General features: G+C 43.0%; 2 protein-coding genes and 1 long non-coding RNA gene across 7 annotated transcripts; 1 reads left to right on the forward strand and 2 right to left on the reverse strand.

The window, feature by feature from the left end:
- Positions 1–1,606: 1,606 nt before the first annotated feature.
- On the reverse strand, positions 1,607–7,170 carry LOC124328294 (serine/threonine-protein kinase PAK 5-like). 2 transcript variants are annotated; one of them, XM_046787016.1, is made up of 7 exons: positions 6,983–7,170; positions 5,608–5,865; positions 3,737–5,326; positions 3,410–3,670; positions 3,193–3,337; positions 2,937–3,052; positions 1,607–2,813 (listed from the first exon to the last, which is right to left on the reverse strand). In XM_046787016.1, exons 2-7 carry the CDS (start codon positions 5,830–5,832, stop codon positions 2,652–2,654), a joined length of 2,499 nt encoding a protein of 832 aa, XP_046642972.1. In that variant the 5' UTR covers positions 5,833–5,865; positions 6,983–7,170; the 3' UTR covers positions 1,607–2,651. The 2 variants fall into 2 exon arrangements, with proteins under 2 accessions (XP_046642972.1, XP_046642971.1); XM_046787015.1 differs by having other exon boundaries at positions 3,737–5,344; positions 6,983–7,169.
- Positions 6,061–7,072, forward strand: LOC124328300. Its single transcript, XR_006916256.1, has 2 exons — positions 6,061–6,617; positions 6,764–7,072. It is a non-coding gene; the product is annotated as an uncharacterized LOC124328300 (long non-coding RNA).
- A 200-nt stretch (positions 7,171–7,370) lies between the features above and the next one.
- On the reverse strand, positions 7,371–16,350 carry LOC124328293 (1-phosphatidylinositol 4,5-bisphosphate phosphodiesterase-like). Of its 4 annotated transcripts, none has more exons than XM_046787011.1 (22): positions 16,037–16,350; positions 15,505–15,591; positions 15,350–15,409; positions 15,127–15,276; positions 14,656–14,735; positions 13,584–13,719; positions 13,365–13,465; positions 13,066–13,232; positions 12,792–13,002; positions 12,638–12,731; positions 12,394–12,558; positions 11,810–12,001; positions 11,413–11,575; positions 10,267–10,424; positions 9,997–10,203; positions 9,746–9,910; positions 9,471–9,675; positions 9,237–9,395; positions 8,995–9,172; positions 8,715–8,918; positions 8,403–8,649; positions 7,371–8,055 (listed from the first exon to the last, which is right to left on the reverse strand). In XM_046787011.1, the coding sequence occupies exons 1-22, from the start codon at positions 16,118–16,120 to the stop codon at positions 7,987–7,989; spliced, it is 3,282 nt and encodes a 1,093-aa protein (XP_046642967.1). In that variant the 5' UTR covers positions 16,121–16,350; the 3' UTR covers positions 7,371–7,986. The 4 variants fall into 4 exon arrangements, with proteins under 4 accessions (XP_046642967.1, XP_046642966.1, XP_046642968.1 ...); XM_046787010.1 differs by lacking the exon at positions 14,656–14,735 and adding an exon at positions 14,133–14,212 and having other exon boundaries at positions 7,372–8,055; positions 16,037–16,349; XM_046787012.1 differs by lacking the exons at positions 11,413–11,575; positions 14,656–14,735 and adding exons at positions 10,834–10,978; positions 14,133–14,212 and having other exon boundaries at positions 7,373–8,055; positions 16,037–16,348.
- Positions 16,351–17,159: the final 809 nt, after the last annotated feature.

The raw sequence follows: 17,159 nt of genomic DNA on the forward strand, positions 1-17,159 counted from the left end.
GACTTTTGATGATCGTTCAGGGAGATGTTGGGACTATCGAACTAATACTGTGAGGCATACAGAGTCTCCTCCCTTTTAGGTAGGACCTTTTTTAACCGATAGATCCCCCGCCGCCATGTGGCACAATTGCCGGTCAGATCTCCTTTTTTTTAAAAAATAAGATAGCCTGACTGTCAAAGAGACTTTCGAAGCCGCTCGATCAAAGCTGATAAGCATCTTTCTCTTTGCTAAACGAAAAAATACGAAAATAAAAGTGGTATTATAACATGTGGTGGCGCATAGGTCCTTTGGGTCTATCGTGTGTCATTTTCGGGGAAAAACAAAACCCGCCCCATATCTCCTCGGTATTAAAAACTATAAACTTGTTTTCTCATAGGAATGAGATTTATTTGGATGACCTTGTCAAATCATGATAACGTTCTACGGACGACCAAAAGAAGAACCTTTTTTAATATTTCTTGTCCTTGACTTGCTGTGCTATGACTACCAAGAATTTGAACTGTCACGAATTTCCCCATTTTTATTTTTGAAAAAAAAAGGCGAGAGATAAGATTTATGGTGCATCCATCTTTTCTAGGGCAGCAGCAATTAAAAATTATTATTGCGGCTGCGTGATGCAGCTGTCCCGAGGACCTAAAAGGAATCTGGATGGTGGCCCTATCAAATGAGTTTGGGCCGACTACTATGGTAGTTAGTACTTCATATCCGGTGGGTCTGTGAATGCCATGTCGACACTCGTTGCAGCTCTGATGGGCTGAGATATCGATCATCATTCAGTTGGCGCCGCAGCGTTTGGTCACCGGATGTCGCCTTCTCAACTCGTTTGCTCTCCAGCAGCAGCCAGCCAGCACGTAACCCTATTTCCTTCTTCTCGCAATCAAGATGCGGATGGACGGATGGATCCCTGGGCACTTGCACGAAACGATCTCATTTTCTTCTTCTCCTAGCAACAGATGCTGCTGGTTGTAAATGAGCCGTGGCTCGAGCCACCGCGAATCGATAGAGAAAACAGAGAGCCCTAGGGGTGTGTATAATCATCATCATCTTGTGGTTTCCATCGGGTCTAGAGGAAACGAAAAAATTGAATACTTTAAGGAATTTATTTTCAAGCTAGAGCGAATATCACGTTAGCACGCAGCAGCTGCGTGTATAGTCCAATCTGTTTTAATTGATGCCCAGAATCTTGTGTACATGATGAGCCACTCGGAATTCCAGCTGGATGTGCCCATGTGAATTACATCCTGACGTCTATGTACATTCTGTTTAAAACCAACAACATTTCTTCGTCAGGGAAAAAAAAAGTCCTTGTGTGTGTGTTTTGGAGCGATGAAGTCGTCACTAACTGGCAACAGCTCTATAAATACATCAAAGATGCACTCTTCTTCATCGTTCGAGAGCCACAGAGAAACAGCCTTTAACTATTTATAAACTTGAAACATTCTACATCTCGTTTCCTGGCCTTTGCACATTAAAGTGGAAACAAATTCCGGCGCGCTACTTAAACAAAAAAACAACAAGAATTTAATACGTATATACCCAGTATCGAGAAGTCATTGATCTTAATTTAGCTCCAGGCCGCAGACAACAAAAAACAGCAAAGAGAAAATGATATTCAAATGCGTGTATTCTTCTTCTTTCATTGTTGTTGAATGTGGTTGTTGTTTGTATAGGTTTGATATTGGCGCGTCCAGGAAATACACGAAACAAAAATGATGATGATGGTGGTGGGTCGTCTCTCTATCCTCTTGGCTCTTGTGAATATTCGTTACCATTATTAGACATCAAGGGTAATGGATTGGCGTGGACGTGTTGTACCGCGAATAAAAAGAGATGAGACCGCCGCCACGCGAGCAGCAAGCAACAACGAAGAGAAAGCCATCGAGTCTCACGCAAGGAGAAACAAACAAACGAGACAAGTGCGAAAGGAGGAAATGATGATGATGATCAAGACGGACAGAAAACGAGGGATATAAATGTGGGTAGACGAAAATTACATCTTGGGCTATTAAACGTCAAAAAAGAGTTTCCTTTTTTTTTGTTGTTATTGTTGTTTTTACGTAAAAAAAAAAAAAGAAAAGATGGAAACAGACAGAGAAAAAGAAATGGTTTTTTAAAAAAGTGTTCGCAAAACATCCGACGATACGAAAGAGGCACTACATTTGGACGGAATGATCCGGAAAGGAGGGATAGGTAGAATTAAGGCTGATATGATACTGATAACACAGGAGAGAAATATTTTTATAAAAGGTAAATCAATCTTTTCTTTTTTGGTCAACTCAAAAACAAATTAAAAAGAAAAAAAAGTTGTCAAATAATATGGCGAAAAACGAAAGATTCTGTCCTTTTTTTTCTCTCTAATTGTTTTCTTTTTGTTTGTTTTCTTTTTGTTCATTATTATCTAATCGCAAAAATTCCAACCCGCTGCTGAGGCATTGGAAAAGCTGCCATTGGTTACCTTTTGTTTGATTTTTAATATACAGAGAAAATAGAGGGGAAAAAAATACTTGGGGATTTCCATCGCGGCGATTCATGGCGTTAACGGAATACATATGACGACGTGGGTCAATCGCCAACCACGCCCTTTTTTTTCTTCTTTTAAACACACACGGTCGACTGCCATGAATGACGACGGTAGGAAAAGCTGTCAAAACCTAAGTGGGCGAGTGTCGGAAAGATCGCATGAGCGGGACGAGCAGAGCTGGAGGTCCGGCTTGCCTCAAAAACGGATGATGAAGCAGCTCGAAGGCGGTGGCTCTTTGAGCGGGGTCTCGTACTAACATTCGATCCAGAAAGCCTTGTAAACGGGCGGAAACCTGACGTTCATCATAAACAAACAAACAAAGAAAAACGAACGAAATTAATACACAGATTGACGGCCTGCCAGACCAAACCAGCCAGCGGTAGCTTTTAGAGAGATTGAATGACCGTTGCCTTACTTTGGTAGCGTTGCGCAGCTTGGGTGGGGGCATATCCCGAATGCGTCTCATAGCCTGCAAGGGGGGTTCGTTAAAGAAGGGCGGTTCTCCGTCCACCATTTCAATCACCATTATACCTGTTTTGTTATTGTAAGAATTAATAATGGGAAAAAAACAAAACGTCGATGTCGTGACAGAGAGACAATGGCTGTCAAGGAATGTTGCATTGCCTTTCAAATCTTAAGTTTTTTAAGAAGATATATTTTCTTTCATTTACCTAAACTCCAGATATCTACTTCAGGGCCGTAAGGTAGGCGGGATATCACTTCCGGAGACATCCAGTAGGGCGTCCCCACTAGCGACTTCCTTTTCGGTAGCTCTTGTGACACTTGAGCGCAGAAACCAAAGTCAGACAACTTAACCTGAGGTTTAAGATGGGCGTAAACAAATTAATTTTTACAAAAACAGATTGAAATAAATCAACAATAAATTACCCTTCCATCAGCTGCTAAAAGAATTGAATCTGATTTGATATCTCTGTGGATGACACCCTGCGAATGGAGGAAAGCCAGCGCTTGCAAACACTGGAGACACACAGTGGCAATTTGTTCTTCATCCATTCGAGCGTGAGTGACTATATCCGTCAGAGCGCCACCCTCTAAATATTCCATCACCACCCACAACTCGTCACCCACCAGGAAACTGTCGTACATCTCGACGATGTTCGGATGATGATAGTCGCGCATAATGACCACCTACGAATGCGAAGAGAATCTCAATGATAAATAACGACACAAAAATAAACTACGCAGTTATTATACTTCGTTGAAGAGGAGTTCCCTTCGTTGCTGGCGCCTCAAATCCATCTTCTTGACGGCCACCTGTCGGCCAGTATTTTTCTCTACGGCGATGCAAACGACACCAGTTGAACCTTCGCCAATCTTAATGAAACTGTCCAGGTTAATCCGTGGATCACCCGGACTGACGACCATTTGTAAAGCGGCGCGGAATTGTTCGTGAGTCAATCGTTGTTGCTGTTGTTGTTCTTGAGCGGCGGCGGCGGCCGCTGCGGCTGCCGCCGCAGCAGCTGCAGCCGTCGATTTAGCCACCACAACACTTTTGCTATTGTTCAGCGTGTTCTGATTTTGGTCGGCTCCGCTGTTATTGTTGACCGCGTTGCTGGATGGCGGTCGTGGCGGCTGTGGACTGATTTTCGGCGGAAGAGGACCCGGTGGTGGACCCGATGGATTGGATTGGGGTTGCTGTGGGTATCTCGACGGCTGCTGAGGATGAGCTGTTGCAGGTTGTTGTTGTTGCTGCTGATGTCCGTTGTTCAAAGTCATGTGTTGGAACTGTTGACTTGGTGGACGATAAGTGTTGGGAGGTTGAGGAGTCGTCGGACTCCGGGGGAGTGGAGAGTGCGACTGGGACGACGCCGACGAGTTCGAGTGAGGCGCTGAATGCTGTGGCGGCAGAGTCAAGTGAGGAGGTTTCATTGGCTGCGCGTTGGGTTGCTGAGGGCCTGGATGTCCATTGACGTTTTGACCGTTAGGCGGTCCGCCGTGTTGATAAGGTGGCGGTAGGGGTGGTCGATACTCTTGGTTCTGCCCGTGATTATTCTGATGACCAGCTGGGTAGTGGCTGCCAGTTTGGACTTGTAAGTGGCCCGGCATTCCGCCATGGCCAGGATGTTGATTCGGCATCGGATAACCAGGAGACGGACTTGTACTGCCAGGATGCATGGCGCTTCCTTGAGGTCTTGGTCCTCCGCCAGGCTGATGCATTCCTTGAGACGGATGCATGCCGTGCTGCTGTGCCTGCATGCCGCCCTGTGGATGCATTGGATGGCCTGGCTGTGGTTGCATCGGTACGGCTTTCATCATCATCTGAGAATTCCGTTGGACAGGAGGTGGAGCTGGATAGTTGGGAGCTGGAGGTCCCTGTTGTTGTTGTTGTTGGTGTGGTGGCATCTGCTGCTGGGGCAAGGGGTAACTTGCTTCCCGCAGGATTCCTTGTGGATGAATCGGACGTCCCATTCCGTCTCTGACGTCTCTCGGAACGGCTTGGTGTTGATGAGGGAAATATCCTTGGGGATACTGCTGCTGCTGCTGTTGGTGTTGCTGCGATGCGAGATAGCCTGGTCCGTAGACAGGCTGGCCAGAAGGATAGTTGGCATTATTGGGTGAAGGCAGAGGTGACGTTTCACCTCCTACTCCTTCGCCCATTTCTGGAACTGGTAGCATGGGTTTGTAATCTTTTCGGGCTTTGGGAGGGCTGGATGAGCGTAGACTGTTTGAACGGACCACACTGGATGTCCGAGGCAGTCCTGGTCCTCCTCCTCCATTGTTTCCATTGTCGTTTTTACCAACCCCGCCATTGCCGGTGCTCTTGCCTTCTCCTCGTACGATCGTCTGCAACGACACATCCTTCTATTGAAACGGAATAATGAAATCAAAGGGTGCATAGCTGCTTCATGGAATTTGTTAGACGGGAAAAAGGTGGGACGACGACCACTGAATCAACGATGAAAGCAATAGCCCAAGTTTCTTTCGTGTCGAAGTTGGTCGGAAGCGGTTTTGTTGAGGAAAACCGTTACCGAGATTTCGGTCGTGATTCGGTGGTCGGAAGGTCATATAAGGGATATATGGATGTTTATTATGGGGTTTGCAGCTCTTGTGGTAGATTTTTTTACCTTCAAATCCAGGACTTCTGTTGGGGTGATTTCAGACGGATCGATTAAAGGCGTCGGTCTGGACGATAAGGCACCCTTGGCCGACGGTGTAGGGCTCACGATGCCCGCCCACTGTGGCGGTAGTCCGACGTAGCGGTTCTCCCGTTTGTCAAAGCCCGTGTGCACCCTGTGCTCAAAGTTTTTAGGCAACGAAATGTCCAATTTCTTCTTCTTCTTGCTGAACATGGCGAATCAACTTTGAATATTGAACAACTAGAACTATTCAAGAAAACAAACAATACAATCAGTTCCTTTTGAAACAGTACTAGTCGAAACACTTTCAAAGAGAAATAGCGGCACTTTACACACAATCTTTGCCGACATAGAAATTGAACGAACTAAACGACATCACGCTTCATGTACCAATGAGAGTCTCGTTTCCTCTTCTGATGTTTGTATCTGCTACGACAACAAACACGAACAACAAGGTAAAAGTAGGAGCCAACGCGAAGAGAGAGAAGGACGAAACGAACCGTGTTGAACGACGTCAACAGCCGAATGACGTGCGGCGTATATACCTCCCTCCCAAAGGCGTCTGGTTTATGTTTCGTGCCGGAATGCGGCCGTAAAAAAAAAAAACGAAGACGACGCGCATACACACACAACACACACACACACTACCAACCTAGTTTTTAAGGTTGCTAGTTAACCCAAAATAACTCCATTATGTTCCAATCAAAGCCTATTGTTGTGTTTCATGGCATAGAATGGTTCTGATTCAAATGCTCAATTACAATAAATTTTTTGATAACTTGACCGTCCAACTGTTAAAACCCAATTACAGGTGTAAATTTAAACCCTAAACTTGAACCACACAACAGAGAAACATTTTCCATCTTCAACGAAAACCAGTTAGTAGGGAAACATCTCAGACGAGAGTTGAACACTATCTACTTACTCAATTCAAAAGCACAGCATTATTGTACGCAATGCAGTTAACTTCCTCAAATGAATCACATAAGGTCACAAAGGTAATGTCATTAAGGGCTTGTACACCTAACAAGATTGTAGACAGATTCAGTTTTGACAGGCAAAATGGGGGGGGGGGGGTATTTGTGAAGCCTTCTAAATGTTGATTTACTGAAAATCCTTATAACATCACTATGGTAACACTCAGGTAATGACAAAACACATGCACGCACTGGCCACGTACCAAGTCCACGTTTTTATCGACCGACTAATGCCGAGGATCAATAAATTTCACACATGAAAACAAAAGACTTTGCCTATGGAGGAGGTAAGATAACCAAATGTCATTCGGCCGTTGAAAACACCAAGCCACCCCTTTCACCTGTTAACCATTCAAAGAGCACAGCAAAAATGCACATAAACTCACCTTTAAAATGATAACACCAAACAGGAATCCAAAAGCACCACCAAATGAGCACTTAGAACTTAAACATCGAAGAAACTAAAGGAAATGAAAGAAAAAAAAGGCTGCGGAAGATTGTTTATAGTGAATCTTGTATGGCCGCCATCTTATTTGCTTGTAAGGTGTTTCCCCCTCCCCCACAACAGGTGAAGGCTAACTAGTGACCATTGTTTTCACCTACCCATCAAGCGATTTATTATATTAATATAAGCAAGTCGTAAAATATAGCATAACTAAAAAAATATTGAATTTTCATTCGCCAATTTCATATTTAAGAATGCTGTCGTAATAATATCATCTTTTTTATTTTTTCAATTTAATTTTATTTTTTGGAAAAAGAAATTCGTAGCGGGTCGCTGCTAAACAGAAACCAGACACTTGGCTTGGTTTTTTTTTATTGCGTTGTATTTGGATAAAAGAAATTCACAACTATGAATATATGCAATGTCTAGAAGAGAGAGTGGGAGTGGACAAGTTCTGGAGGACAAAAGAGCAATTTAAAATTTTGCTCAAGGAATGAACTGTAAATTAAATGTGAAAACAAAGTAAAGAAAAAATAGTATAGTTGGGATTGATTCACAAATCGGCTCATAGGCCGATCCAGCGCCATCTAACGAGTAAAGAACAATAGTAGTCCCAACGATCATAAGGCATAGTTTGTTGGCACACCCAAAAGATTTTTGGCTAGGTATGAAAAGAATGAAAAGATGAAATAAAATTTCGAAATAATACAGGTTACGGATTTGAATAACAATGAGAGGTACCGACAATCGCGGAAGAGGAATTGCAACATCTACGAGTATTCTTTAATGGATCCTTTTATGTTTTTAATGTAAAGAGAAATATACTCAAATGAAACGTATGGCGACGTACGGGGGGCATGGAAGCGCATGTTCAAGCAACAGCAGGTTCACATTATGTGATGGAATGTGATGACGAAGAATTTAATGAGTTGAACGCCACAGGTCTCAAACGAAGAATTCATATGGATTCGCCAGCTGGTACTCCACTTCCGCGTTCTTATACATCTCAATATTCTGTGAGAAAGGTATAAATTAAACAAAGAGAAGAAGTGAAACGGTTACAACTGCACAAGAAAAACAATATCAGCTGTGTCTCCCGACGACATTTAAAGACTAGTAATAAAAATACAACCCTCAGGTGATCATCTAGATTGCAAAGCTCAAAGTGCTTCGAGTCGTTAAAGTGAAACTGTTCAACTGTACAACAAGAAGACTTTGTAATCTCAGAGCATTAAGTAAATAACAGACTAATGCGTTTGGAAAAGTTTAAGGTTTGCTTCGCTATCAAAGCCTTGAACACACGCGTAACCCTGTGCGTGATTGGCGTTTAAAGTGAAAATCAAGAAAAAGTAAAAAGTTACCAGTTGAATGTCTCGGTTCAAGTCCTCCAGTTGCTTTGCATGCATGGCCACGAGCTTCTCCTTCTCTTTGCCCTGTTTCATGGCGGTAATTTTGCGTTCCTCGATAAACTTTTTGGTATTATTTTGGGCCTTTTCACGCAAACGGCGCTCCTTTTCCGCTTTGTTGCGCAGCGTCTTGTCGGCGGCCACTTCTTTGGCTGTTTCAACGGCCATTTTCGCTTGACGTGACTTCAGGTCTTTGTTCTCTCTATAAAATAGCCAACGATATCATCAACCGGCACCTCAGATCTAATAAAGAGCATAAAGATTTACTTCTCCAATTTGGCGTCCAGCAGCTTCAGTTGGGCTCCCTGTGCCCCCTGCATAACCGTTTTGAGAATGTCCTGTTGAGCCTCCAGTTGTTCCTTCAACAAGGTCCACTCCTCCTTCAAATGGCGCCCGACCAATTCGGACCACTCTTTGGCTTGATCCGCTACCAGCTGTTTAAGGGCCGGATCGTTGATGAATTCGTCTTTACTGCAAATCAAAACGGAATGAATTTTGATGATGAAAACAAAAATTTCGTGGGGATCCTTTTTGTGGTCGGTTATACTTTTTCCCTTTAACGATCCGCTCGACGGCCGACACTTGGTTCTTCTGGATGGTGGCTTTCTCCTTTTGTTGTCGTTTCCTCATTGAATCAAGGTCCTTTTGGTGCTTCTTGGTCGCCTTGGCAAACGCTTTATCGCTACGAAGGGACTCGAGGGTCACGGGCTCGAACTTCATTTCCTCTGCGATTCGATTCGGTTAAATAAACAAGCGTTGCTTAATGATTGCGCAAAATCAGAAATTCACCTCTTTTGACTTCTTCTTCGGCGGCTGGAGCTGGTTTGCCGCCAGTGACAGCAGCCTTGGATTGTTCCGATTCTTCAATTCCCATTTCCTTCAGTTTATTGTCTCGTTCCTTATTGGCAGACATAAATGCTCGAGGATCCGAAAGCGCGTCCATGAATCCTAGAAAACATGTCACATTTTGGTATCCTATTCATGCTAAAGGGGAGTGTTATACGAGCACTTGGCGACACATACCTCCCAATCCATCCGGAACGTAGATCTTTAGCTCAATGTTACAAAAGAGCATGGGCAAAGCCATTGGAAAGTTGGCTTCTGTCCTTAGAGAGATGTGACGGTATCCACCTTGGAGACCGTCCAACGGCAGGATTCTTTGACCAAGAAGTTTGCCGTTTTCATCGTAGACTCCGAAACGGAGTACAGCTAAATCTGGAAGAACCACCTGATCATTTGAAAATAAAGAATATTAAGTATAGACATCAATTCTTTTTTTAAATGTATGAATTAAATACTTTTCGGAAGAGGAAAGGTTCTTCGTTGTAAATGGGGTTGAGACCATTGGCGGGAACCATGCGAGTTCGAAACTCTTTACGGATGGTGTCGGTTGGCAAACCGTACATGTCGACTTCAACATAAGTACCGACTTTCTTATCGGACAAAAACTGACCGGCGATAACCTATGGCAGGTGCCATGCAAAAACGGAGTTTAGATAATAAACCCAGGAAAGATTTATATAATTTATTCTTATATGTGGTCTTATACCTGGACAGCGCACTGGGCGGCAATGACACCATCCACGGGCGATTCTGCAAACGGGTCGAAAGTTCTGTCGGGACGACGCATGAAATCGGGTTTCAGGAGGTAGCCGCAGTTTCCGTTGTACTCAAACTTGCCCTGATTGAGCTGGAACGGCAAATCAGGTGTCTGGAAGTTAAGCGACACCATTTGGGACCCAGCATTCCAAAACACCTAGAAAAACAATATTATTATTTTTAAAAATGCGTTCGATATCGACAATTACGCATAATTTACCTGGGGCATGTAATTGGAGGAATCGGCTCGAGTTCCCTTTGGATAAATACGACTCATTTGACGCTTGTTGTAGTTGACGAATTCAATGGCCGTAGTCTTCAGGTAATTGAGACCGGTGGTTTCCGCAAACGACGACATGTTGTGATGAATATTTTTTTCTGCGTGATTTATTATGAGAAAAGTCACGTAATGCATAAGTTGCTGTCGCTTATTGCTATGTCAACCAAAAAGAGAAACTAAACGGATTTTGAAAAGTGGTTATATCTGTGGCAATCATCATTCACTAACAGGCCAAGCATAATTCATTCGGGATGCAGTTTTTTAACAAAAAACTAGTGGTATGGGAGAAGAAACATGATACCAAACAAGCAAATACTTCATCCAAACTTCCAGGCTCACGACTTACTATATTCGACGATCTAAAAATAAAAAAACCTACTCATCGCAGAATGTACGACAATTTATTGTTTTGCTTTTTGCTCCTGCAATTCCCAAACGAAAGGAACTGAGCTACTGGATGACAGAAAAATCGAGCTGCTACTTGTTGTGATTTTCCAATCATCTTACGTTCTGCCTCAGCAAATCCTTTGAAATGGACAGGCTGAGCATAGTTGATCATGGAAGACAGCCATGGATGGACAGCGGATGTAGAGCCCGAATGCAAGGGTACATCTCCTTCTGTGGGGGCCCCGGGTGCTGCTGGATCCCCTTCCTATTTAGACAAAGCAGCAAGGGCCATTCGTCCCGCGGAAAGAGTTATAACATCAAGAAGCTTTTTTCCATCCAAAACAAAAAGAAGCTGCCACCTAACTGAATCCTTATCGATTCAAACTAAACAGTAGTCGACTTTGACAAGAAGCTGAAAAGAGTGATCCGATCCAATTCGGATGCAATCGTATGATAATGTCATGCAATTCGAGTAAAGAAAATCCCCAAAAACACTGAACACAATGAAATCAAAATTAAACGATGCGCGTTAGCTGTTTGTTGAGACCATCATGCTGAATCCTCTCAACTATCTGAGCTATATAGTTACACACTATTTATATAAAGACTCATATTTAGCTGTCAAAACAACACCGATACACATCGAGATAAGTTGCTTTTTTGTTGTGCGTCTTTTCGCTGTTTTTGTAAGCTGATTACCCTCGGCTACATCGAATCCCTGGAACTTGACAGGCTCTGCATAATTGACCATGGAAGAAAGCCAAGGATGAATGTGATTGGTTCCGCCTTTGTACTCGTACACCTGGAACATCTTCTCTTCAAAGCTGAGAGAGCGGGATTCGCTGGCGCCGGCTTCAGTTTCCTTATTTTGGTTTTGGTGTAAATAACAGACCAGAAATAGTTGGGTTTTCATTCATCAACGCTTTGACATGATGATGATGATCTCCCCCAACATCATTATTTTAGAAAAGAGACGGAATTATATTTAATCAGGCAGAGAGCCCAGACTTAATGGTTTGACGTCCTTGTGTCTTCTCGCGGCCCCTCAAAATGTTCTGTGAAAAAGAAATGTGTTGACGAACAACTCTAGAAATACCTTTTTATCTTCAGGAATAGGAGCCGCTGGCGCCGAAGCGTCTTCCTTCTCCTCGTCCTCTGTTATGACGAACTGACCCTGACGGAAGAGTTCAAGCTCTTGCTTTTCAACATCTGGCTTAAGTCGTTTGTTCTTGATGAGAATCTTCCGCTTCAGCTGGCTCGGACTTGGCAGAGGCACTCCGGGTTCCAACTAAAAGTAGACCACGAGATGAAAAATGCTGTTCAATGAAAACTTATGCCAAGCTAATTGTCGGGAAGTCGAGTTTTCCATTGGGAGTCGGATCGAAAGTTGCCAGAACAGACGTGCCGATCCACGAGAAGCGACGAAACAACAATCTTCCAGCAAAAACAAGAGCAAGCGTAAACAATACACGGAAGGTTCAAGTCTCGAGGTGAATCGTAACCTAAATATTTACGAGTTGGTTCTTTTATCGCGCTCGTGGAACGTCATCCCAAGGTAGTCATTGTGAGGGACGTCAAACAGGGCCCCCAGTTTGGTCTATTTTCGTTCTACGCAGGACGAACGGGGTGAGGGAACTCGACATGGGGATACCGACAGGGCGCATCGTTACGTTTGTTTACCGGAGATTCAGGAATCGGTTCCTTTAGCAGGAGATCACCAAGGATTTCATCGCAATATTTGGCCAGCTTATACTGCTGGGCTCGACAGCAATGGTTCTCGAACGACAGAATGATCGGCCAATCCGAAGTGACAAAAGCGCAGTCGCGGATGGCGAGAATAACGTCCTGTCAAAATGAGAATTCAATTCCAGCTTTCGCGACATGGCTTCGCATGGGATTATCTATATATAGGCGACTCACGTACCTTGAAGAGAATCTCAGTACACATGGCTTTGCCGTGAGTAATGATGGGTTCTTCATCGCTGCCTTTGCCATCCCAACAATCGAGCTCGACACATCTAAACAGACAATTGTTAAGTTGGTTTGAATTTATTATTCATTCCAACGAGTTTTGTTACCTGCAACCGGCCAAAAGGGTTTGTCGGTACATTTCCACCGAGGATTTACCGCCAAACTGTCGTCCACTGAGATAAGTATTGTGGGAAGAGTTGATGTAATAATGCGACAACGGTTGATCCATTTCCATGTAGATGTCAAGACGATCGAGCCATACTGGGGCATTGTCGTCAGACATGAGATAACGAATGAAACCGTCTTTGCTCAAGCGCCCTGTTGTTCATTGGATCAAAATTACTCATACATTCATTTAGAGACCTAATTTTAGAAGATTACTTCTAAGGCGATTATCTTTGTCCTGTTCATACTCTTCAATAATTTCTGTGGCTCTTTTCTCATTATAGAGAGGATAAAGGATCTCGTTGAGGCGGGGATCGCGCTGTTTGTCGTTCAGAAAATCGATAAATTGAATGATCCCAATCGCATCCGACTTGCCTTTAGTGCTGCATGAAACAAAAGAGAAAATCACGTTAATTCAACCGAATAGCTGCACAAAGTTTTCATATCCAAGTGGATTAATTACAAACAACAGACATCAAGATAAGCTGAGAATTATTCGTCTTCAGAAGACTTACATGGATTGAAACAATTCTTCGATATCATTTCTGGGACAAATTTTGTGATAAAGTGCGACGAATTTCTCGAACGTAAAATCAGCTTTTTCCATAGAATCGCCCTGGTGTAAAAAAATCAAATTTTTATGAGCAAATTGAATTATAGTGAGCAGACAAAACACGCAAACATGGGGAAATGGGAGTCACGGGCTTCTGTGAGCCAATTGCAACATTGTTTACCTTTTCACTGGGAAGTCCTAATTCGGCGAAGGCCTGGTAGATGAGTTTCTCCGTTTTACCCGAAGCGAAAGTTCTGGCCACGACTTTGACTGGCACTTTACCGGCTGCATCCACCTGGAAGCCGAGTCGCATCCAACTGGAGCAGACAAACACGCAGGCAAACACAATGAGAAACGTTGAATTTGTAATTAAATAGTTTGAGAATTAGAAAATGCAAATAAAGTACTAATTCAATGGTGCGAAACGTGCATCTAAGCAGAAAATATTCAAAAGCACAAAGCTTTATTGATATTTCATCATTTTCTAAATTGTGATGGTGCTCATGTAATAACATTAAAAATAGCATTCGCCTCCAGTCTATATAATACTACATGCAAACTAGCAGCAACCATTCCATAGATATACGAAACCAAAAATGCTAGATGAACAGTGATGCTCCGAGGTTTGTGCCGTGTACTCATAAATTGGGAATTTTAATTTGGTCGACTTCAACAGCCATCAACGGTTCCCAGGGTGAGTACACGGCACACAGTAGAAGGACAAACTCACTGTTTCATCAAGTTGGTTGTAGGGCAGACATTGATGATCTTGTTCTTGTTGGTAATGGTGCGCAGACCTTCCTTCCACGTCTAGAATTGAATTAAGGACAACAAGGTGGAGATGCGATTTTCCATCATTTTTCGGTAAAAATAAAGGGAAGAGAAAAGAAAAAACCAAATCTATGCGCTACTAATTTACTTCAAAACTAAAGAATATGTCCGCCATTTCATTCCGGGTTATATAAATACTTTTGGCGGAATAATCTTTCGTGCACGAAAACTTTGCTAATAAAAACGAAGTGAAGTCTCTCAAGTGGTAGTATAGATCCAGGCAAGACTGTATATGTAATAACAATCAACTAATTCGTCAATAGAGTTGTTTTCACTGCGTCGTCTTTGAATAACGAGTTTGTTTGTTTTGGTATAATTTACGTCGCGAGCCATTCGGATTTGCTTAAAAATTTCTGTTTTTATAGCGTTTCGTGCTGTGCGCTCTGATGCCGTGCTCTTCTTTCTAAATGCGATAGACTTACTGTTTCTTCAAGCACGTCATCGGACATATGTTGTTGGCTTTGACATTCGAGGTGATCTGCCGCAACCCTTCCAGCCACGCCTGTTCGTTGTTGGAGAAAAACCAATTCGATTCCGGTTCGATTATACATAGAAGAAGGTGTCAGTGTCTTATTCATTTGATTCCCTCTCCCCCACCCCTTGAGCAATATTAGATATCGTCGAAGCTAATTGATTGAACACCTTTCCTTTCGATTGAAAAAACTACGGTACAACTTGGCTGTTAAGCGGTAGGTGGCACTGAGCGATTATCGACCCACAAGGTTTTTTTTCTTTTCATCATCACATTCAACACTGTAGGGGGTGGGAGGTGTGTGTACAATACAAATCTATATATCTCTGTTCTAACAGAATCTTTCCGCGCAGCCCGCAAGAGGAAACAACGAAAGGAAACCGGCTCTCGACAGAAGAAACGAAAGACTAATTATGCTCACCTTGGCCTGTTCGGCTGACTCGCAAACGACGTGCAAATAATTGATGTTGACCATGTCGAGACCGCTGCAAATGGTCAGTGATTTGTCATCGAGTTCCTGGGCGGTGTTGGATCCGTGCTTGCTCATCAACTGATTCAATCCACGGGAGTCCTGTGAAAATAATAATAGCGATTCATTAATAACACGCTTGTTAGGAGACATGCTCTCTTGTGTTTCGTAATACCTTTGGAAGACCTCCCGATCGAACGTCGCTGACCTGGCTCAACTCCAGCACGTCGCCGTCCTAGAATTTGAGAGTGAGAGCGCGACATTTGAATCAATCAAAACGTCTGCCGTATTTAGCTGAATTTTTCCAAATCATGATAATTCAATTCTAACCCGAGGTTCCGACTTCCAATGGATGAAGAAGCCATACTCGTCGACCTGAAAGAAGCAACTCGGCTCTAAATCGAACGTGTCCTTTTCCTATAAACATTTTCCATAAGGAAAAAACGAAAAAGAGAAAAGCGGTAAATATTTATTTTCAGAAGCCTGGCAAATGCCTTTGTCGTTGCCTGCTACACACAATCGATAATTCAATTCTGGCTGAGCGAAATCGTATCAATTTTGGGGAAGGAGGAGAAAAAGATTAAAATAAATTCAATTCTTGGGAAAAGAGGAAGAAAAGAAACAGTGAAAAATAAGAGAAAACAAAAGAAAAAATTTGCTATTACTATATGGTGCCCCCGGTGGCAGCAACGAGAAAAAAAAATCAATAACGTCCGGACGAGATTCTTTGCTCTTTCTTCCTCCCTTTATATACGTCGACGTTTTACAATTCCTACGTGCGGAAACATCCGCTATATTTTGACTTTCAAAAAAAAAACAAAAACAAAAACAAAAAGAAAGGGTTGAATGTTTTTCAACTTACTTCGGTCCATTTATCAAAAGAGTTGCCTTGAAGAAGCGGTTCTGGTACGGGAATCCGCCAATTAAAATCAAACTTTTTTGTCATTTTCGCGCACAATAATTATTCGTGTCGGGGATAAAAAATTCATAAAACCAAAAAAAAAAATTTGCCGGCAAAAAATGCTCACGGACCAGCAGTGGGCAAATTAAAATGAACTTGTTAACAATTCCACGGACGTTTCTAAAAGTGGAGGAAAATGTGAAAAATGAGGGAATTCTCTCTCCAGTTTCGGAGATGGTGGCGGACGGTGCGCTACTGAGCTTCAACGGGACTGAAACCCATCACATAACACCCAGAGAGAGAGAGAGAGGAAGTTCTCTTCCACGTTGCCTGGTTGCTGCGTGCGCGTCGACGAAAAGCTTAGCAAAAAGGAGAAATAAAATAAAAAAAGCACGGAGCGAAGTGCGGCGCGGGCTTCGATCCAGCTGGAAAACACCAACAAAGAAAAGGCAAAAGAGAGAGAGAGGGAAAAATTTATGGAAAAAGGTAAAGGGCAGAAGGAAAGTGTGTCAACGAGTTCGACTTTGAACGCACAATCTTTCGTGGGTTTTGCCCGTAAAGCCAATTTTCCTGGTGCAAACGCAAATGCCAGACGGTCAGCAAACGCAACACTCAAACTGGAACTAAACTAAAAAAAAATAAATAAATAAAACCAACATTTATAGCTAGTCGATTCTTATTGTAGTGAACGCAGACTCTTCTCCGGATCAATAACATCAGACGAGATCGACGCACAACTCCACCAGAGTCCGGGATCGATGGAACACACACACACACACAAGGAAGATTGGGCGTTCTTCGTCTGCGTCGTCATCCGCCATCAAGTGGCCATTTTTCGCCGCCAAATCTTATTCCGCAAAAATGGCCGGTCTTGCTGCTTGCAAATGAACAGTAAAATAACAAAAGAAACATCTACTCTTCACTTTCTTTCCTTTTTACCAGTTTCCTGGAATCATGACGATATGGTTGTTGGAGCTCATTTATCTTCACGTTTCCTGACACATGCACTTGCACAATATCGATCAGTAAACAAAAACAGCTATGCTCCAGAGCACTCGAGAGCCACCGGTCGGTTCGTTACAGG

The sequence above is a fragment of the Daphnia pulicaria genome, chromosome 3 (genome assembly GCF_021234035.1).
Source record: "Daphnia pulicaria isolate SC F1-1A chromosome 3, SC_F0-13Bv2, whole genome shotgun sequence".
Classification (NCBI taxonomy): Eukaryota; Metazoa; Arthropoda; class Branchiopoda; order Diplostraca; family Daphniidae; genus Daphnia; species Daphnia pulicaria.